Here is a 23,598-nt window from a genome sequence, read left to right as displayed (position 1 = left end):
TCCCATACTGTATTTCTTTTCCTTTTTCTAATCTTTGCGGTTTCTAACCTTCTATACCTTTTACTAAAAAACACCACATGTAGCGCGTGTGACAGTGGTTTCCTCTCAGCACGCAGCTTTCCGCGCTGCTGGAGCGCGTCATTATCTGTACCTCATTAAATGATGTCAGGTTAAGCTTTTTGGCGATGAACTTCTTGAGGTGGAGGACCGTGGCTTGTGCTGAACAGCGGATCCACTTGCGCTTCAGACCTCGGAGTTTGCTGCTGTTGCACTCCAGGCAGATGCTGACCTGTTGGAGGAAACACAGTGACACGGAGCAGGAGGTGAACAGACGTGAAAAACATCAGTAAAAACTGTTTTTAATTCTGCAGTTTATCAAAAACTTGAATAGTTTACAGTAGAAAATGTTTCTCTACTAAGGCCAAACAACCTCCGCATCATCCCTCTGGATTTTACAATAGAGAAAGAAAAGTAAAAAGCATGTGGTCTGAATATAAACATGAACATAAAGACAAAACTGACACACTGACAAAAACACACCAAACCAACAAACACACAGGTGAAACACAACCTCCCTGAAAGATTTAATTCAAGATTTCCCAAAGTTTTCAGGCAGCAGTCATTAGCAGTCGTATCTGGGGTTGATTATCTTAATGTCAAAGTCAAAGAGTACTTCATTAATCCCTGAAGGGAAATTCAGGTGTCTCGCTCACCCAGACAGTTTAAAACACAGTCCAGTAGAAACAATAACAGGACAGTGAATAAAAAACAGACAAGACAACAATGTGTTGGTGAACTCAGGGTTTTCAGTTGTATGTGGCTGATTCTTTAATTAGGGGCGTTTCTCTGTCTCCAGGGTGAATTTTAAAGGAAAATAAAGTTTTGTTTTTGTCGGGTTGTAAAGTTGTAAAGGGTCTGAAAAAAAAAACAATTGTCTCTTTATTATGCCATTTGAATATATTTTTGGCATCTTAAAAATCCAAATATGCCAGAATTTCTATGATTTGGGCTCGTCCCCTACCCAGACTTTTGAACATCTTCATAGTAAAGCAATAAAAAAAAGTTAAATTCATGAAAACTTCACTTCGCATTGTCACATAAAATTTTTCAGTTTCATTTAGTTTATCAATATCACCGTCCCGAGTTCATGTGTCATTACCATCACTGTTTAGAGAGCAATAAAGGTTTTTTAAACTACAAACAAACAAAAGTACCAGTGGCACAAGGCCAGACATGACAGAAGGATCACGACTTATTGATTTGAATGGTAAGCAGCACCATCTCATTGTCCTTACCATCACAATATTGGCTGACAGTCAATGATGTCAAAATAACAAATCAAAGCTCTGCTAAGATCTAATAAAGCTTTTGAAATAGAAAAAAAAGAGTTTAAAAAGATGTATTTTTTCAAGATTTCACAGGTTAAAAGGCCCGAGCAACAGAAGAATCCCCCATATCAGCAGCTGCCAACGCCGGCCCGGCTGCAGGCGGTCCGTCTAGTTTGAAACCAAAAAGTGGGACAACAGCTGCAGGAGCGCTGCTACTGTTCCTCAAACTAGTTTTTTTCTGAGCTTGCAGCTAAATTAGAGAGATGCCAAGTCAACACTGTTCAGAGTTCAGTCAGTGTGAGTTTACTGTAAAATAAAACGGGGGTTTCTTATTTCCTCCAGGATCTCAGCAGGCCGGTGCAGTGACGGCTGCTTAACTCAGCCCGACACCGCGGCTCGCTGATCTCCACCTTTTGCTTCCACAGCACATCTCACTCAGCCGCTATTGTCTTGTTTGTCTTTGGCTTATTGGCTTCTTTCCTGCGCCTCGGTGTCGCTGCCATTGGCCCGTGCACTTGTTTTTCCCCCTCGAGGTGACACGGTGGGTGGGTTTTGGAAGTCACCGGCTGCAGGAGTCAGAATGCATTACTGCCACCGAGCCTCGGCCCCCGCATACCAAAGCACAGGAGGACAGAGGCTTTGTATTTCTTCATTAGTGGGTGTCCTTCTGTCTCTTTTTCCTCTGTCTCTCTCTTTCTCTGTGTGGAGAGCGAACATCGCCCTGCTTTCTGCTTAAACTTGGAAATCGTCTCTGTTCTCAGATCAACACTGGCAACACTGAAACATATCGTGCTCTCCAATAGAGCCTGGCAATAACAGAGGCTCATAATGTGGAATAAAAGCCTCAGTGGTGATCTGGACTCCACAGTCAAAGGCAGCTTCACTACATCACAGTCGCATCGACCACGTCTTTAAGGAGCCAGAAACTGATGCACCAGTGAGACATAAAGAAAATATCATACAGAAAACTGACCAGTCGTTACTGAGCCTCTCAGGTTTGGACTCATAATGTCAGAAGGGTTTTTGGTTGTTTAGTAAAAAATTAGGGATGCACGACAACCATCGGTACAGATAATTATCGGCCAAAACATCTTTTTTGCTGATGACTACAGCCATAATCATCATAATCAGCCAACATCGCCTTGATTTCGCTCATTTTCAGTCTGTTTGTCCCCTCAGTTGATTTGAAAGAATAATAAATGTTGATATTTCAAGAGTTATAACTGTTCTTGTTTCTGTAGTTAGTTAGTTACAGTTTATTTCAGACATGTTAAATGAAATAAGAAATAATACAGTGATGGACAGACATAACAAATAAATACTTTGAAAGACAACACATGAAAAATGAAAATAAGTGTTGATTGCAACAGCAGTGATGTCGTTATATTATAGTGTTAAGTCAGAGGCAGAGATATAATGTTAAATCCATCTTTAGTCACTACATCTTAGCCTTTCTTAACCTCAGGTGTGGACATAAACTTTTTAAAATGTTATCAGGCATTGGCATTGGTTATGAGAAGCAGGTAGTTATCAGTTATTAGTATTGGTGGAAAGAAAAGAGTTAAAATCCATCCTTAGTATAAAAAAAGCACAAAATAACCAATGCAAGAACATCATTTCTAAATTAAACCAAGACACTTTTGCAATTCTTTTGCAAAGTTTTCCGGTGCCGATATGTCTGAGCTAGACTCAGACCAGAAGAATAATGGACAAGCCTTAATTTGGATGCTGATAAATTAACCTTTAAGCGTCCAAGGTTCGGTTAATAATTCAGAGTCGAGCTCCGTCTCCAAGTTTCTGCACAGTGAGACTCTTTAAACCCAGAGCAGCTGTAGTTTTTTACATTTACATGATCTGATCTGATCCTCTTGGACAGAGACGGACGATCTCCTCCGACTGCTGCTTCGTGCTCTGGTAACGACTCAGGTTCTCCCGGCTTCTAGTTGTGATTCAGCTTTAGTATTTCTGGTGTGTGTCTGTGTTTCCATTAGCTCTGCTCTCCCTGGCGCTGCCTCTCACACCCAAGGTTACCGTCTGAAAGGTCGTCCAGAAGACAGCGGGGACGTGTCCTGGAAACCGTCCATGCGTGGCGGTCGGTCTGCCAGAGAGCGGCCTCCACGTCTTCAGTGACGGGGCGGGGAGGGGGACAAGAGGGAGGAGGGAGGGGGACAGTCAACCCAGCTTCCTGGGACAGTGGTGTCCCTGGTGTTCACTCTTCCTCACTGCAGCTGCTGCCTCCTCCTTTTGACTTATTTCTCTTTGGTTTTGCTCAAATTCATCAAAGCACCATAAAACTCCTGAGAGGCTCCGTCTCATTTTGCATTTTCCAATTGTCTCCCTTCGTCACCTCTCTGCTTCTCTAACAGCTTGTCTGTAATTACGGCATCATCTGCTTAACAACATGTAGCTCGGTTGCTACATTTGGGGAGAGGAAACGGGGCTTTGAAGGATCTGTACAAGTCTCAGTCCTCAGCTGTGGAGTCAAATTTAGAGACGTCTGGCAGAGGAAGTTAAGTACGTATAAAGTTACTTGTAAAGGAAACATATTCTGCCCCTTTTCCACAAATTAAAATAATTCCCAGGTGTCTTAAAAGACATATCTGTAAAACACCCAAAGGATCAAACATCACAGCTCTTTTCATACTCTCAAAACATAACGGCTGGTTTCAGTGCCTTCAGTCCCTTTAAATGCAAATCAGCCACTGCTTGCCCCGCCCCTTCTACCGGTCCCAGGTAGGGGTGGTATTATGCAAATTTGAGTCCTAGTTACATCACTGGAAGACAACTGAGGGAACAGCTCGTAAAACTTTTTGGATTTCGATCTAGGGAGCCTGAAAATTACAGATTTTTTTGTCAATTCTCACATTTTGGGAGCCAGAAGGCAAGACAAACACCCAAATATATGTTAAAGAGTCTTCAAAAAGTGATATTTCCATAATATGTCCCCTTTAATGCACTTTACTTTAGCTTTAACTTGGACTGATGCCGCTATTAGTAGTATACACTGAGTTATCATGCAGATCCATTCATCTTTACACATCCTGCTGTGCATCCTGCAGTGGAGCTTTTGCTTTGCTGGTCTATTTCTCATTATCATCATCTTTATCAATTTATTCCGCTTTATAATCCATCATAAATTATTGCTACTACGATTATCTTTTCCATATCATTAGGTATGCATGCTATGTATACAGCACTGACATCATTAGCATATCATTATCAGCATTTAATGTACATATTATATCATTATTATCGTTATGTTGTTACTTTCATATTCTATAGACCTCTGCATTTTGTCCCTTTGTGTCAAATTACCGTAAGTCTGTTTATGTCTTCTTATATCATATTATATTGATATTTACCGGAGTCAAGTAATGCTTCTGTAATATCAGTTTAAGAAATCAAGAGTTTATGGATAAAAACAACAGAACTGATCACAAGTGCATGATTGAGGATAATGTAGAAACTGTCACAGCAAACTAACAGATCCCAAAACAGTCAGAAAAAGACTGAACATTTGGTCCCTCTGCAGGATTCTTACATCAGCAAGTTTGCAGGGTTTCTTGTTTGCAGAATATCTTAAAGCTCAAAACACTTGCTTGTTCCAAAACCTGCAGCATTAGTGAGATGCGTTAACAACAGCGACTGTGGGATCTCTGCATGTCCCTAAAAACATCTAGAAATGGTCTTTAGACGTATAAACCTTATAGAAATCAGTTCTCCTGTCGGCCTCTGCCTCCCTTCCTCTCTCTCTCTGTGGTATTTGACACGACTCGACCCTGTTAGATATTCTGAGCACATTCTGCACCTCTGTTGAAATTTCAAAAGGGCAAGATCTCCACCCTCACCGGCCGCCTCCCACACGGCCGACGAGGCTGAGCTGCTGTGTTTGGAGGAGACCGGCTTGTGCTTTTAAAAAAATCTGGCTGCTGGCTTCTTCTTTTTAAACGTCTTATTAAAAAACACAACAGCTAAAATAGAACAAAGACAAATTTCTCTCACATTAAGAGGGAGAAGGAGACGACACCTTGTGTTCCTGATACCGTCTGTCCACAACAACAACAATCACCGCTCTGCATTATTAATATCTTTTTCTTTTTTTTTGCAGAGATGGGAGAAGGTGCCAGAATACAAATGAAATCAAGAGGAGCATCGTTTCCATTTTAAATGCATCTACAGTATTCAGTGGACAACGACGAAGGAATCTGTCTCTAAATGTGAACCTATAGAAATCCAACAGACACAACCCCCAAAAGACAAAAGCGAGCGGTAATTGTGAAACAGCCCCGGCGGTGGTGGTGAATCACACGGCGGGCCACGTTTATAAAGGCGATAATTAAAAAGCAGGCTTTTAAAGGTAATTGTCCCAACAATTATCACCAACAGTATTTTAATTCCTCTGTGCTTTTGTTCCTGACAGTCTGCTTTGTAACCTGCAATTATTTTATCCAATTTGCTTCTTCTTATCTTTAAAAAAGAAAAAAGAAAAGACAAACTAATTTGCGCTGTCTGAAATTTCCTTAAAACTAGTTTGTTTTTAAAAAGGCCAGTTCCCTTCTTATCACATCAAAAAGAACATGCAGTCACTTAACTGGAGTCTTATCTAACCACACAGAGAGAGTTACTGTTTAATTTACTCTGGTTCTTACATTAAAGCCTCCAGGAAATCACATGCAGCCAATCAGGAGAGGCCTGCAGGGTCCTGGTGGGTTGCCAGGTTTGTTGGCACTGCACTATAATTCACCTCAATCCTAATTTTTCAAAAATATATTTAAAAAAATGTTGAATATTTACTTTTTAAGTCCATGCTTTACCTGCCTGAAGTCAAAGTCAAGTCTTATAAATGTCAGTGAGGCAAGTCTAAAGTCCATAAAGAAGAACTATGCAGGATTTGTAGCTTAACTCTGCTAAATTTTTTTACCTTAATTAAACATCTTTGGAGTAATTGTGATGGTTTAATAAATGGCTTAACTTGTTACAAGGGACATTAGAGGCTCTCTGCTTTCAAAGCGTATGTCACTTAGTGCGTCTCTTGGCTGAAAAACAACTTTACTAGATCAGCGCTGCCGCCCCGTGTCCCAGCTGTCCTCTCCGTTGCTGCAAACACAAACTTGCCCCGTAACCTGAAATCTCTTGTTTATGCCAGATACGACTACACAAACGTAAACTTCGTAAAAACATATATGATAAATAACGTTATCCACCGCTCCATGGATTGATTTCTCGCCGGCTTCGTTGTAAACAAATGCACATGGCCGAGAGGAGGGTTAGCAACACAGAGGAGAAGAGACCAGACTTGCATAGTTCCTCTTCAAATATGTGATTTAAGGCTCACTGCATTGAGCAGGTGTCCTACAAAGAGAGGCTATACTCCTCGCTGCAATGGCCACCGGGTTCGATATCACCTAGCGGCCCTTTGCTGCATGTCATTTCCCCTCTATCTCTCTCCCAGTTTCCTGTGTCTTTTCAGCTATCCAGTTAGATAAAAGGCATAAAAGCCTAAAAAAATACATATAAATGGAGCAGTGGATAACGTTATATAACATATACGATGTTACGATGTGTATATTTGTGTAGTCTTAACAGTCATGAACAAAAGATTACGGGTTACGGAGCGCGTTTGTGTCACGGTGTCACCGGGGCGGCGACCAAGTAACTACACTGATGTTGCAAGGTTGATTTTCAGCCTTGAGACGCCAGGCGAAGGCAGAGAGCCTTCGTTCTCACTTGTAATAAGTCACAAGTCATGTAGTTAACTATCACAATTACTCCGGAGCTTTTTAAGTAAGGTAAAAATGTAGCATAGCCACGGGAGAAATCCTGCTTGGTTCCTCTTTAAATCAAGTCATGTGACCAAATCCGCCGCCTTGGCTCCAGTAACCAATAAAAATGAAGGATGTGATTGTGTTTGTGTTGTATAAAAAAAGGAAAACCCTGGTTCATTCTGGTGTCTCAGACCCAGACACCATTCATCAGTTCATCCATTCATCCATCGGCCCGACAGCTCGTCCATGCAGCGTCGCTGGAGTCGATCCCAGCCGCCACAGGGCGAGGGCGGGGTCCGACCTGGACAGGTGTCCGGTCCATGACAGGGCTGACATGACATGTAGTCACAAACAACCTCACACAAACACACAAACACACACACACACACTTAACACTCACACCTACGTGTCGGCCAATCAGACTAATGTGTCCGTGAAGCTGGAGAACCTGCTGGAGTCTCACCTGCTCGTCGCTACGGTGATAGTCGTTGTCCTCCTCTGGTTTCTCCTCTCCCGCCTCCTTATTGGCCGTGTCCTCCGATTTCGCGTCACCTGTTGAGAAGAAAACCAGGAATTGAGCATCGTTGATCGAGCAGACACCGATCAGAAACATTTTCAGGGTTCCTTTTCTTTCCCTGAAATCAGTTTCCAGGACTTTTTCAGCTGCTACAGTACGAGACGCATGTTATTACGCCATACACTAATAATACATCCTCCGTCCCATTCATGTTTTGGAGAAGTCTTCTTTTCCATAGTTGTACCTTATTTTGTACATTTAACCAGTTTCTTTCTGTGTTTATTCCTCTCTCACCCCCAGAAGTCAGATTTAATGATGTGCAGTCTATGGCTCTAATTTATGAAATAATCTCTTACATGCTCAGAAATGGTAACAAATTTATCATAGAACAATGATTTTGTTTTTAAACCATGCCCACTGCAGCTCTCTGCTGCTCCTCTATCTGTCACTCAGCAGAGAAAACCCTTATGTTCGTGGTGCAAAACTGGAAACACTCATCAACTCAAAAAAGCCTCTAGTTTTCTCTCTAGGAAAATAAATCCTTAGCGAGGTCTGAAAAAGTCAAACTGAGCTCTGGTAGCTGATGTCACAATGTGATATAATAATAATTTTCCGACTGGAAAATTGGTCAACCGTTCTCCAGGACGAGTGGGAACCCTGATTGTATTTCATTAACTTAAGTCACGAGGCTTCAGGTTCCTGTTAAAACCAAGACTGGAGTGTGTTTCTCTGTGCAGCCGGAGCATAAAGACGCCTCCTGCAGAGCTCCGTTTATAAAGTCAATTACATGTCCGAGGGTGTCGAAGCATCGGTTAAACGACATATCTGCTGCCTGGACACGTCGCTGCACGTCGCAACATACACAGCAACTTGTAATAAAACAACAAAACCCCCCTCAGTCGTCCTCCTTCACACTGATTAAACCTACTCCAGCGCCGGCTTCATGTGGTTTTTCTTTTTACTGTTTGTGCCTTTCTCAGAAAAGCCGAGGCACTGAACGATCCGAATCACCGCAGATCGACTGTATTTACAGTTTATGTAAAAGGCTTGAAGACAAGATTTTTTAAATGAACCTTTGGGGACATGAAAGGCTTCAGTAAAAGTCCTCTACAGTCTGAAATTACCTTCAATTATCCCCTAGAGGACTGAAGTGTGAAGGCTGAACTGTGTCTCCGACAAAGTGCTCAGGGACTGTTGAACTGCATTTTAAGCTCCTTCCCCCCTCAGACTTGTTCATAGATCAGGATTTTGGATTTGGGGAGTTTGCATCCAACAATTTTTCAGTGTTTCCTGTTTCGAGCAGCGACTCAAATATTAATGCGCTGAGCCGACTGCAGCCTCATGAATTCACCTCTGATGCGAGACAGAAAGAAGGAATTTATTTCCTGCTGCACTTTGAGTCGACATCACAAAGATCTGCAAGATGCAAAAAAGTCTGGGACTGAAACAAGAGATGATACGGTTCAGGCATCTATGAATGAACCTGTATCTGTAGGTAAGAAAGACCAAGAACCAATCAGTACAATCAATTTATCAACCAGCAAACTGATATATATAAATAAAAGGAAACTGAAATCCAGTCCATCAGCTTTGTGTTGATAATAAACAGGGTCTAATAATGAAAGAATTACAGATCAATAGTCGCGGTTCAGTCTGGATGACAGTCAGGAGCATCATTACTGATAAACTAACACGACTTTTAATTATCAAGTTACATGACAATTAGTTCCTGGATCAGTCAGTCACTGTGAACAAAATCTCATCAGATCATTTTCCCAGGGTTCACGGAGGCAAATTTTTAAAAAAAAACATTTGTTGTGTCAAACCCAAAATGACTAATGATACGAGATAAATTATATATTCATGATTAGGATGTGTTGATTTTAAGGTGATGTCCATCCAGGGCCGTTCTGAATTCTGCCATTTTTAATCCGTTTTGATGTGATGATGTTTGAATGCTCCTATATCTATCTATCTATCTATCTATCTATCTATCTATCTATCTATCTATCTATCTATCTATCTATCTATCTATCTATCTATCTATCTATCTATCTATCTATCTATCTATCAATAAATAAAGTATCTATCTATCTATCTATCTATCTATCTATCTATCTATCTATCAATAAATAAAGTATCTATCTATCTATCTATCTATCAATAAATAAATAAAGTATCTATCTATCTATCTATCTATCTATCTATCTATCTATCTATCTATCTATCTATCAATCTATCAATAAATAAATAAATAAAGTATCTATCTATCTATCTATCTATCCATCTATCTATCTATCTATCTATCTATCTATCTATCTATCTATCTATCTATCTATCTATCTATCTATCTATCTATCTATCTATCTATCTATCTATCTATCTTAAATATTATAGCTTTCTTGTCACTTTCACGCCTCTAAATCTGAGTTTTACTTGTGGACAGAAAACTGAGCAACTTTTTAAACTCCCGTCATGTGAAGCAGCAGCTGCTGAGTTTGTCCGGCCCAGGTGGGGTTTTATATTTCTTTATGGATTTCTTTTCTTTTCTTTGTGGATGTGTGGATTTCCCTGTTGAGGGGGGGGCGGGGGCGGTGATATTGTAGTATTGAATTTTGGATATGAAACTCAGTTATCAAAAGTCAAAATTGCGTCGCACTGACAAAAAAAAACAAAACTGCTGCACGGACCGATTTTTACTGCTGCGTATTTTTCTTTTTTTATTCTTTCCTCTCTCTCTCTCTCTCTCTCTCCTGTAACCTTTACAAACAAAGGAATCCAGTCTATTCCTGCTGGATTTTAGTGGGTAATAACACGGTGTTCGTGTGTGTGGACAGTTTACTGCTCACACTGTAGATGGGATTATGTTCACCCCTCTGTGACCGTTTTCCATTTGGGCTAACTGTCACCAATTCCACAGGGTATTACCGGGAAAAGGTCTCTGAGCTCGCTCTGGTGTCTCCGCGGCGATCGTCTCCAGAGTCGGCTTCACTGATTGGTTATCAAGAGGAGGAGGAGGAGGAGGAGGAGGAGGGGGGGGGGGTAAGAGGAGGTGAGGGGTTATTGTTGTGTCTCACCTTCAAACAACCTCCGAGTGTCTCCGCTGACTCTAACCAGACAGGAGGAGGTGGAGGTGTGGGAAGTGACGGGAGGATTTTTTTATTTTTTTAAATAACGTTTTGTTTCCCTCAGTTGAACAAGTCGAGTGTTGAGTTGTTGTTGTTTTTTTGTTTTGTTTTTTTGATTGATGGGATCTCACACACACACAATCAAAACACAAAGGCAAATGCGGAAGAGAAAAAGAAGAGAAAAAGGAAAAGAAGAGAAAAAGGAAGGATAAGAAAAGGAGGAAAGATAGAATGACAAAGAAAGAAAAAGAAGAAGAAAAGAGTGAGGAGAAGTAGGCAAAGAAGGAGAAAAGAAAAAGATGAGATAAAGAAATGAGAAGAAAAGGAGGGAAGAGAAAAGAAAGAAAGAAGGAGAAAAGAAAGAAGAGATAAGGAAAGGAGAAGGAAAAAGCAAAAGACGAGAAGAAGATGAAGAAGAGGAGGAGGAGGGGAAGAAGAAAAAGAAGAAGGATGAGGAGAAGGGGAAGGAAGGGAAGAAGGAGAAAGAGAAGAAGATGAAGAAGGAGAAAATAAAAGGAAAAGGAAGATAAAGAAAAGGAGGAACGAAAAAGAAAGAAGGACAAAGAAAGAAAAAAGATAAGGAAAGGGAAAAAAGAGTGAGGAGAAGTAGGAGAACAAGAAGGAGACAAAGGAGGAGAAGGAGAAAAGAAAAAGAAGAGATACAGAAAGGAGAAGAAAGGAGGGAAGAAAAAGTAAAGAAAGAAGAGATAATGAAAGGAGGAGGAGGAGGGGAAGAAGAGGAAAAGAAGAGATAAAGGAAGGATAAGAAAAGGAGGAAAGATAGAATGACAAAGAAAGAAAAAGAAGAAGAAAAGAGTGAGGAGAAGTAAGCGAAGAAGGAGAAAATAAAAAGATGAGATAAAGAAATGAGAAGTAAAGGAGGGAAGAGAAAAGAAAGAAAGAAAGAAAGAAAGAAGGAGAAAAGAAAGAAGAGATAAGGAAAGGAGAAGGAAAAAGCAAAAGAGGAGAAGAAGACGAAGAAGAGGAGGAGGAGGGGAAGAAGAAAAAGAAGAAGGAGGAGGAAAAGCGGAAGGAAGAGAAGAAGGAGAAAGAGAAGAAGATGAAGAAGGAGAAAATAAAAGGAAAAGGAAGATAAAGAAAAGGAGGAACGAAAAAGAAAGAAGGACAAAGAAAGAAAAAAGATAAGGAAAGGGAAAAAAGAGTGAGGAGAAGTAGGAGAACAAGAAGGAGACAAAGGAGGAGAAGGAGAAAAGAAAAAGAAGAGATACAGAAAGGAGAAGAAAGGAGGGAAGAAAAAGTAAAGAAAGAAGAGATAATGAAAGGAGGAGGAGGAGGGGAAGAAGAGGAAAAGAAGAGATAAAGGAAGGATAAGAAAAGGAGGAAAGATAGAATGACAAAGAAAGAAAAAGAAGAAGAAAAGAGTGAGGAGAAGTAAGCGAAGAAGGAGAAAATAAAAAGATGAGATAAAGAAATGAGAAGTAAAGGAGGGAAGAGAAAAGAAAGAAAGAAAGAAGGAGAAAAGAAAGAAGAGATAAGGAAAGGAGAAGGAAAAAGCAAAAGAGGAGAAGAAGACGAAGAAGAGGAGGAGGAGGGGAAGAAGAAAAAGAAGAAGGAGGAGGAAAAGCGGAAGGAAGAGAAGAAGGAGAAAGAGAAGAAGATGAAGAAGGAGAAAATAAAAGGAAAAGGAAGATAAAGAAAAGGAGGAACGAAAAAGAAAGAAGGACAAAGAAAGAAAAAAGATAAGGAAAGGGAAAAAAGAGTGAGGAGAAGTAGGAGAACAAGAAGGAGACAAAGGAGGAGAAGGAGAAAAGAAAAAGAAGAGATACAGAAAGGAGAAGAAAGGAGGGAAGAAAAAGTAAAGAAAGAAGAGATAATGAAAGGAGAAGGAGGAGGAGGAGGAGAAGAAGAGGAAAAGAAGAGATAAAGGAAGGATAAGAAAAGGAGGAAAGATAGAATGACAAAGAAAGAAAAAGAAGAAGAAAAGAGTGAGGAGAAGTAGGCGAAGAAGGAGAAAAGAAAAAGATGAGATAAAGAAATGAGAAGTAAAGGAGGGAAGAGAAAAGAAAGAAAGAAAGAAAGAAAGAAAGAAGGAAGGAGAAAAGAAAGAAGAGATAAGGAAAGGAGAAGGAAAAAGCAAAAGAGGAGAAGAAGAGGAGGAGGAGGGGAAGAAGAAAAAGAAGAAGGAGGAGGAGAAGGGGAAGGAAGAGAAGAATTTGAAAGAGAAGAAGATGAAGAAGGAGAAAATAAAAGGAAAGGGAAGATAAAGAAAAGAGATAAGGAGAGGAGAAGAAGAAGGAAAGAGTGAGGAGACGAAGAATGAGGAGAAAAGAAAAGGAAACGAAACAAAGAGATAAAGGAAGGAGAAGAGGAGAAAAGAAAAAAGAAGGACAAATCAAAGAAAAGATAAGAAGAAGGAGAAGAAGAAGAAAAGGTAGAGATAAAGAAAGGAGAAGAAAAGGAGGGAGGAAAAAGAAAGAGAAAAGAAGAAGAGGTAAGGAAAGAGACGAGGTTTCCCTCAGGTGAAGTCGAGTGTTGAGTTGTTTTTTTTCCTTTGATTGATGGGATCTCTCACACAATCAAATCACACAGACATGTACAATAACATTTTCAAATGAGGCTTAAAGCAGCCGATCGTTGTGTGTGTGTTACTGTGTGTGTGTTACTGTGTGTGTCAGTGTGTGTTACTGTGTGTGTGTGTGTGTTACTGTGTGTGTCAGTGTGTGTGTCAGTGTGTGTGTGGGAGTTGAGCGATGTTGTCGTGGAAAGAGGAAAGTGCACTCAGCAGACTCATCACGGCCTCGCGTGTCTCTCCATTTCCTTGCATTAAGTGCTCAGGAAACCAGGCAATTTAGAGAAAATCCGTTGTAGCCGCCGTCGCTGGAAAACCACGTTTTTTTTGTTTTGTCTTTTTTTATTCTCCTGCAGGTGTCAAACCGTGCTGACGAGGAAAAAACTCTGAGTTTGTGCCTAAAGGCAAATTGGCCCATTGCCATAATCCCTATAGTCATACAGTAGCAGTAGGTTTGTTACCTTTAATTGTTGGTGCAAGCTATTTTTAGAACGGCGAACGGCAAAACGCTCTGGTGGACAAGTTGTGACCTGCACATTCACCACGCTATGAGATAATTACAGAACGTTACCAGACAAAGTTGTTTTAGAGGTAAATGCAGAGACTGCTTGCTGAAAAACTGTCCCTGAAGGCAACGCACACCAGTGGTTTTGCATGAATTTACCTCTAAAACAACTCTGTCTGGTAACGTTCTGTTATTATCTCATAGTGTGGTGAATGTGCAGGTCACAACTTGTCCACCAGAGCGTTTTGGAGTTGTTGGATTGTGTATTTGATGAGTTTGATGAGGGAAACCAAGAAATCCCATGAGCCTCCGTAGCGTAGCTCTGAGCAGCTCACGGCTCTGCTCCGCCGTTCTAAAAAATAGCTTGCACCGACAATTAAAGGTAACGAACCTACTGCTATGACTATAGGGATTATGGCAATGGGCCAATTTCTCAAAATGTTGAACTATCCCTTTAAAGTGTATTTCTGTTGTGTGTGTGTGTGTATGTGTGTTGTACAGGAAAAGCAGGAGAGCACTTCCACTTTCATTTGAGTCTTAATTACCAAAATCAGAGATGGAGGGGAGTGTGGGGGGGTTAAGCGAGCGATTAGGCCTGCCAGCATGACGGCCCTCTGGGCAAACATTCACACCAGCACCAGGCGCTCCGGTTTGGAAAAAACACCATTGTGCACAACAAGCAGGAAAGAGAGAGAAGGGGAGGTGGAGGAAATCATTGTGACCAGTTAAACTGCCTCCATCGCTGCTGTTTAATGGGCTCCACTGTTTCTCTAATGTTGTTCATTACAGGTCCACGGGCTGCGACACACTTGACCTCACTGTGTCGTCCGACAGGAAACAGGAGTGGCTCAGTTTGGTATAAGTGTCACATGACCAAAGATCTGGTCCAAAGCTTTAAAGTGAACCACTACAGGCAAAAACACGGGCTATTTTTCTTCCTTAACATGTATTCTTTCAGAAAAGTTGAAAGAAATGGTAGAAAATCCACATTAAGGTTTTTAAATTTACTTCATTTTGTCTCTTTCATCTGTAGATTTCTCCTAAATTCATCAAATCATTGTAAAGCTCTTTCTCTCCCGAACAATGATGTAGTCTCCAAAAATGGTCATCTCCTCCGTATCCGCAACCAGTCGTAAAAGTACGATTTACATTAACAATCTATGGAACTTTACAGTACAAGTCTTTAAAGGCTGTTTTCTCAAAATTAGTTTTTCCTCAGACTCTCCACTTCAGCAGCACTTACAGACAGTTTGATCCCTGTCTATATTCTGAAGGTTTTTACAGAGGGGTTTGTGGATATATCATTCAAAGCCTGATTTATACAACATTTTATTCCTAAAAACATGGCGAAATTAGAAATTGCTGGTGACAGTATTTTCTCATTTACAGAGAGATAAAAAGAGATATCCACAATCCCCTCCATAAAAACTTCTGACTTTAATGTGTCAACAAAATAAAACAAGAATTTTGAAAGTAGCTTTATCCTTCAGATTTCGGTTCTGGAAATGTATGCAAATTAGCGCATATTTCATTACATATTTCCTCATTTACATATACAATTTGACAAAACTTGTAATACAAACAATATTTGTCCTAATGTAAGTGATAAACCTGGGAAGTTTCATGGTGATATCTGTTTTCTGTCGGGTTTTTTTTGTTTTTTTTTACCATATTCACCTGTAGTGTCTCCCCAAAAGTTCGCTCACAACAAAACAAACTACTGTTCCTGGTGCTAGTGTTGGAGATTGCAGGTTTAAAGGCCCAGTAATTGTTTCCTGTTCAGTAACTCACATCTAAAACAAATCTCCACTGTCATCACAGAGAATCAAAGACACAAAAGCTGCTGTGGGATTGAATATAATTAAAGGATGATGCGTGTGTCGGCGCTGCAGCGGGAGACGAGATCGGCTGCTTTAAGATAAAGAAAGAAAAGGAAACAGGATAATCCTTCGTGTCAAGTGTGAATCCAGCTTCAATGAGCTCATGGAGACAAACAACATGAATGTAGATGTAAACACTGTGACATGTTAAATCTGTTTTTTTTTTGTTTCATGCAACTTCTTTAGTTTAGCATCTGATTCTGGGACCAACAGCAGTTTAGTTTGTTTGTCCGGGACAAGTCGACTCCTCCTGATTGATCTGTCCTGTATCACCTGAAGGTCACAAGGCTTCGTCAGCAGAAATGTTGTAAAACTAATCAGGGATGCAAACGGGTCAGGACCAAAAGAGAGAGGAATTGTCTGGCGTTGGGGGGGGGGGCAGCTCACCATTAACAAATGATTACATTACAATATCATGGAAAAGTCGATTTCCAGTAGTTCAACTCCAACCAAGTATTGAGTGTATATAGATGGACATAGTTTTCAGATATTAAAAATGCTTAAAAAAAAAAAAATCCTTTGCAATATTTCAATTTTGGAGATACTGAATTTTAGGTCTTCACTGAATGTTAGTCATAATTATTACTATTAAAATAAACTGAATAAATAAAGACATGGGATGTTTAATTCAGTGTGTAATGGACATATAGGCTTATATAATGTGCTAGTTTCACTTTAATTGAACACATTCTACATCGCGGAGGCGACGTCTTTAGGGCTTCCTTCACCTCTGAAACGGGGCAGAGCTCCGTGGGAGACACCTGACTGACACAGCAACGTAGGGAACCGTGCATGTCCGCGGCGCACAGCTCCACGGACATGCACGGGGGAAAAAACGGCGTCGCCGTCGCACCGACTGCACGCGGATACGCGCCGCTTTGGGTAACGAGCGCGCACGTAGCGCGTCTACATTGGAGGTCGGCTGTTATCAGTGTAATCAGAGGCGACCATGAATGAGTTCGCATTAGATTGTCACTGTCAGCCTGTTAGAAAAACATTTTACTGACCCCAGCCGAGACGCCGAGACGCTGAGACCCCCCCCCCCCTCAAAAACAAAAACTCTTCGGATCTGAACGATTCACACAAGTCACCTAATTGGTCATGAAAAAAGCGAGTTTCGCTTTTCGGCGCGCTGTTTGCATCCCTGACTAATAGATAAATGTATTAACTAAGACCGATCGTCTGACATTTGGTTTCATCTTGGTGAACTGTCCCAAGCCGGAGTATTGAGGCGGGACGACGCCACAAAATATCAAGTGTTAACCACAGGTGGGGGGGCGGGGGGGGAGTTGAAAAAGACCCAAATATAGCCCATTCATACACCTATTAATTATTTTTCTCACGTGAATAGAGTAAACATTTTTAACCTTTAGATATCTCCATGAAAATTACTGAGTTGATTACTTACATTAAGACAAACAAAAAATGTATTACAAGTTTTTTGAAATTCTTTGTTAACATGAGAACATTTGCATAGATTTGCATAAATTCCACCGTTTTGACGGCACATGTATATATATATATAAAGGTGCTGTGGTGGTACCAACATGAAAATTGCAATGAGTTGACTCCACCGGTCACTCAACAAGAAACCACTTTAAATTTCAAGATGACTGCAATTTTTCAAGACAGCCACATCCTTAGTAGAGCAGGTATGACATGCTCCGCCTCCTATCAGGAGAAGGACACTTATCTTTTGATGGTTGTTTTGATTGAACAGTAGCCTAGAAATCTAGCTGCACCCTAGCGGCAGCAAATATATTTCCTCCGTAGGTGGGTCTAGAAACGAGCCGTAGGAACTTTTTGAGTCTCGAACACCGATTGTGTTCACCAATCACAGCGCTCTATCTGTTTAGAGAGTCGTTGGGCGGGCTTAACGCGATGACGACATACATTTTAATTGGCGTGTCAGGCTAACGTCATCCTGCTCTTTGCTCTGATTGGTCGTAGCGCTACCCTATTGCGTGATATAGTCTGGCTTGTCAGGCTAATCGCACAGTTGACTTGGTCCGAAATTTCAAGAGAATACACAGGTCCCTTTATGAACCTCTGGAGTCAACTCATTCCAATTTTCATGAGGGAGAGGAGGAAGAGAAGAAGGAGAAGAAGATGAAGAAGAAGAGGAGGAGGAAGAAGAAGAAGAAGTAGAAGAGGAGGAGGAGAGGAAGAAGGACGAGAAGGATTAGGAAGGATGAGGAAGACGAAGAAGAACTAACAGACTTAGCATGATGCATGGTAACCAGGTTGTGTGACATTTTCAACATACAACAGCAGTCATCATGTGTGTGTGTGTCTGAGTGTGTGAGTGCGTGTGAGAATGTGTGTGTGGTGTCGGAGGGGAACGAACCGTGTGCGGCGTGGTGGATCGTACCGTTGCGCTGATCTAGATGAGTCTTCATGTTGCACAGTTCTCCTTTAATGTCTCCAGGAACCTCCATCCCCAACTTCTGATAAAACTCTCTCTGCTTCTTTATCTCCGCTGCTCCGGGAGGAAACATGGAGGACGAGTCAGTTACAGTCAACGAGGCGTGTGATGGTTTTATTTTATTTTATTTAGATACAAGATTCTTTAAGAGACTCAAAGCTGATTAGTCGACATTGAAAGAAAGAAACTTTAAAGGGATAGTTCAACATTTTGGCAAACTGGCCCATTGCCATAATCGCTATAGTCATAGCAGTAGGTTTGTTACCTTTGTTTGTCAGTGCAAGCTATTTTTAGAGCGGCGGAGCAGAGCCGTGAGCTGCTCAGAGCTACGCTACGGAGGCTCATGGGATTTCTTGGTTTCCCTCATCAAACTCATCAAATACACAATCCAACAACTCCAAAACGCTCTGGTGGACAAGTTGTGACCTGCACATTCACCACGCTATGAGATAATAACAGAACGTTACCAGACAGAGTTGTTTTAGAGGTAAATCCATGCAAAACCGCTGATGCGCGTTGCCTTCAGGGACAGTTTTTCATCAAGCAGTCTCTGTATTTACCTCTAAAACAACTCTGTCTGGTAACGTTGTGTTATTATCTCATAGCGTGGTGAATGTGCAGGTCACAACTTGTCCACCAGAGCGTTTTGGAGTTGTTGGATTGTGTATTTGATGAGTTTGATAATGAGGGAAACCAAGAAATCCCATTAGCCTCCGTAGCGTAGCTCTGAGCAGCTCACGGCTCTGCTCCGCCGTTCTAAAAATAGCTTGCACCGACAATTAAAGGTAACGAACCTACTGCTGTGACTATAGGGATTATGGCAATGGGCCAATTTACCAAAATGTTGAACTATCCCTTTAAGGTTATTTGATCATAAGACGATGACATCACACTCACCCTCTTGTAGTCCCGGTACCAATTTGTAGACAATGTCTTGCATTGTTCTGTCATGGCTGAAAAAGAATAAGAAAATAATTAGGTTATTGATTAGTTTATTGGATTTGACGTTACGGATACGAACTCCACGGCAACAGATCTGATAAATCATTGATACTCTTGGTCCTGAAGGTTACTTTATTTATATCCTCAGGTAAATTCTGTTTGTAGTTTATAAAAACAGTTAAAAATGTTTTACTCATCATTAACTCTATTTAAAAACTACATACTAATGAATATTCATGCGTTATAAATGAAGAATTCAGTATTTATTAATGCTTAACTAATGCTTAATAGTGTGTACTTATTATAAGGTGTTACCGTTGAGACGTATGCAGCTTGTGAATTTACAAACCTTCAAACTTTATCAATTATGGAGAAAAAAAACCAAACGTGTTACAACAAACTCTAAATCTGATAAATGTTCCTCCTGCTGCGTCAGTCTCAGTTAACCGGGCGGCTGCAGGTGTGTGACAGTGTGGGCTGCGGTCCGTCACCATGACGCTGAGTTTTGACACAACACAGAGAGTTGGTTACAGAGCGGTGGAGGAAAATCACCCGGGAAAAAAAAGGGAAAAGAAACAAAACGTGGAGCGTTAGAGTCTTTTCCTGCAGATGAGTCTCAGTCTGAACCACAGAGAAACACTGACCCCTGGTGGACAGACCTGGTACTACAGTCTGACAACAGGGGGAGACACTGAGGTCTGTTGGGTAATGATGTGACAAAACATACAAAAAAAAAGGCTCACAACTGTGTTCAATACACTACGCGCTACGATATATTAAAAATCTAAAGAAATATTCACAGGAAAAAGACAAAATAATACCAAAAAATACCAGATTTTGGGTTTCATCCAGCAGAAAGGAAAGGAAATTATTTAATAATGTAGAATAACGATCAACTTTGTTGTTTCCTTTGATTGTGATGAGTAAAATGAGTGTAATGATTCACAGTCTGAGGGTTTGGACCCTGCAGAAGGTCAACAAGAGAAATAAAAAGGTGTTAAGATATGAAGGTTTCATTTGTCTGATGTTTTTCTATTGGTCTAAATTTGTCATCAGACAATATTTCATTAACTTTGACCGCTTTTTGCCGATAAATCTTTAAAATAAAATACCTAAGAGGGAACTGAGTCAAAATTAATACATAAAAGTAAAAAAAAAAGAGTCTGAAAAGTTTGTTAATCTGGGGATTTTGCAGCAAATCACGTACAAAGTCTTTTCACTTGCTCAGTTACAGACATTCACATTAATAGATCTGGATCTGCTGCTGCTGTCGAGTCCAGCTGCCAAATGTAAATGATACTTAATTCTAAAGGTTCACAAACCCACGAGAAAATATCACACAATGTTTGGAAAACTTAACTGTGCTGGATAATAAAACTGGTGAAAACCGAGTAAATCTGAAGTAAAATGACCCTTAACACAAAAACTACAGAGAACAAATGCAGTTACTATGAATTACGTTCACAAGAGAGTCTATGTAAACAGCTTCATCCATGCTCCTCTAAGCCTCCTGGTCTCTACAGCATCTAAAATGTATAAATAAATGTATGTGAGGTCATCATAAAATATTAACTGCATATTGATCTACCTCCTATATTTGTAAAAAATAAACTAAACATGAGCCACATCAGCTAAATCCTCCCCCAGGGTTCAAGGACTGGATTCTTTACAATCACCACCAGTTTATTTTAAGTCTGGTTATGACTAAAATAATAGAAAATACTAGTGATTATTTTCAGCATGTGTGAATAAAAACAGATTAAAACCATGAAGCTGCTCTCGTGCTGGGATTAGTTCAGCCTCTGAAATCGACTTTGATCAATCGTCCTGACGATCAGACGATGAATCATCTGTGGAGAGCGTCGCCTCCTAATCGTTTGTGACGTTTCCCATCAGCTCCGAAAAATAAAAACAACTGCTTGAGGAGCTGATGTGTTTGAAATGAAGCATTTCCTGCACAAAACGCTGAGTCTGAAACACACAAACTGAAACACTGCTGCTCATTAAGTTTGTGTGACGTTAAAACAACGTGATGAAACAAAACATGAAATAACAACCAGACGACCTGATTTATGAACAATAACGTCATAACTTAGTGTTTATTATATTATTATATTTATTTCATATCGGAGGTCTGTTTGTGCAGAGTCAATGAGAAAATCACAGAAAAAAGGTGAATTTAACTATATAAACAAGTGAAAGTGCAACTTTTTGAATATTTTATGTTGCAGAGTATTAACTGAGATATCATAACTTTACCAATTCTATTACATATATGATATTAATATTATAAAGGTCTTATTTATGTTGAATATTAAAAAGACAAGCTTTAAAATCACTTTCTTTTACATTTAAATTTCTGTATTTTTGAGGCAATCAATCCTGATATGAAACTGTTTCTCAATTAAAAACATAAAACACATTTTCTAGCTGTCCATCTAGTGTCTTCATGAAATGTGTTTCTATATTTCTTTATATATTTTGTCATTTTCTATCAAAATCTTCCTTTTTTTTAACCAAAACCCATGAGGAGACCACGTTTTTCCCATCAGGCCCGTCGACGTTGGCTCGACCGAGTCTGAGGAGAAAAACCTCTTAAAACTCATTTTTATTTTTATGGACCTGCTTTTATGTGCCGTCGTCTTTTTATTTTATCTTTTTATAGTCTCCAGATCGCTCCTTCACTGCTTTTATTGTTTGCTGCTGTGCATGTGTTTCCTGATTTATATTGAAGTATTTAGTTTGTTCTGCCTCGGTGACTTATTCTGTCTTTTGATTAGTTTGTTTTTTAAAGGTGTTATATAAATTAAATTATTATTGATGTTGTCCTAACACTGTATAAAGACGGACTGGACGGTAGCAGCCGACAGAGTCACAGCTGTGTTTTATATCTCCAAGATAAACTCAGTTTTACACAGAAAATCTACAATAAAGACTCAATTTATGGGGCGTAGGAATAAAACTGAGAGGACGGAGGTTTTGTTTTTGTTTCCCTCATGGAGAGAGTGTGAGTCGGGGTCAAACTGGGACGGACTAATTTAATCTCAAGTGAGAGGACCAATAGCATTATAATATATATATTATGATGTTTACATTTCATGAACTATACTTTTACAAAACATTATGAACAAGCTGAAATTCCACAAGACAGCTAACCCTAACCCTACATGTGCAATTTCAACAATATTATTTCTCTTCTTTTATGTATTTTTTTGTTTTACACTTGGCAAATCCATCCCGTATGTTTGACACCGCTGCAATAAAGGGTCAAAAACCAGCATACTGATGAGTATTCATGTGTTATAAATGAAGAATTCAGTATTTGTTAATGCTTAACTAATGTGTACCTATTATAAAGTGTTTCTAACTGTTTGTATTTTAATTGGGTATTCTACTCACGTTGGTACCATGTACAGATGTTATTGCATTTAGAAGTCATGTTGTTTCCTGTCTGTGCCCAGCGACGGCAGTTTACAGCTAAATCTGGCCCAATAAATGTATTGACTGTCCCTGTTAAATAAATAAATAAATGCTACACACCTTTATGTCACTGCTACCAGTGCATATACTCTATATATTCTCAATTAACGTCAGAAACTGAGTTGTAAACGGGTTCAGAGACCCCAAGACTCTTTTCTTTTCTTTCTGCTGAAGAACGATGTTGTCGCTCCTCCTGCAGTTTGTTGTTGTTTACTGGGAACTGACAGCTGATTCCCACAGAGGACGACCACGTGTCGGTGTGTCGGTCTGTGTGTGTGTGTGTGTGTGTTGCAGGTTGAGGACTGATGCAGCAGGCAGCTCCCACCAGTGTGTGTGTTGTTTAAACAGTAAACAGACCTGAGCGGAGCAGACGTTGGTGTGTAGCTGTGTGATGATCGACCTGCAGCTGTTTGCAGGTCGCAGCGTCTTTAACTTTACTTCACTGAAACTTAACAACGTCCACACACTGCACAGCTCTCCATATGAGCTGTGTGGATACTTTTACTAAGTCTTTGTCTTCATTTATATTTAGTTGCACTTTATTTTTTGTATTTTTTTTTTACACATTTCATCATCCCTCCGTCTTGTTATGTGCACTTTAAATTTCTTGCACGTGTAACAATTAAACAATAAAAGCTTCTGATCTGATACTCAGGATTTATTCTCACTTTTTATAACAAAACATAAAATTTCAAATGATCAACAGACCATAATTATAATCAATTATATCAATAATTATAATCAACTGCATCATTATAGTAGAAACACTGAGGAAGAAGCACAGCGTCGGACTGATGCTTCTGCTGCTGCAACAGTAAAAAGACGTGGACACAACATGGACGTATTCATGCTATAAGCTCCAGAGCGTGTGTGTGTGTGTGTGTGTGTGTGTGTGTGTGTGTGTGTGTGTGTGTGTGTGTGTGTGTGTGTGTGTGTGTGTGTGTGTGTGTGTGTGTGTGTGTGTGTGTTGAGCAGGAAACAAGAGGATTCACAACAATGCAGAAGAACAGCAAGGGATCAGGGAGGTGAGAGGAGGAAGAGGAAGAAAAGGAGGCGCAGAAAGAGGGGAAAGAGAAAGAGGAGGAAAAACCCTAACCC

The 23,598-nt window shown here is 40.1% G+C and overlaps 1 protein-coding gene across 2 annotated transcripts in view; it reads right to left on the bottom strand.

The window, feature by feature from the left end:
* Positions 1-23,598, bottom strand: part of pcgf3 (polycomb group ring finger 3) — a 72,871-nt gene that overhangs the window by 3,849 nt on the left and 45,424 nt on the right. Inside the window, exons 5-8 of one of the 2 annotated variants that reach the window (XM_085789239.1) lie at positions 18,976-19,031; positions 18,001-18,132; positions 7,557-7,645; positions 152-289 (exon numbers count right to left, since the gene is read on the bottom strand). In XM_085789239.1, the coding sequence (XP_085645365.1) occupies positions 152-289; positions 7,557-7,645; positions 18,001-18,132; positions 18,976-19,031 (415 nt within the window). The remainder of the gene's footprint in view (positions 1-151; positions 290-7,556; positions 7,646-18,000; positions 18,133-18,975; positions 19,032-23,598) is intronic. The other variant, XM_085789240.1, reaches the window with a different exon arrangement.

The sequence above is a fragment of the Trachurus japonicus genome, chromosome 10 (genome assembly GCF_045865225.1).
Source record: "Trachurus japonicus isolate A0001 chromosome 10, Traja_1.0".
Taxonomy (NCBI): Eukaryota; Metazoa; Chordata; class Actinopteri; order Carangiformes; family Carangidae; genus Trachurus; species Trachurus japonicus.
Note: the sequence above shows the minus strand (reverse complement) of the source record. Positions and strands in the feature narration are given on the sequence as shown.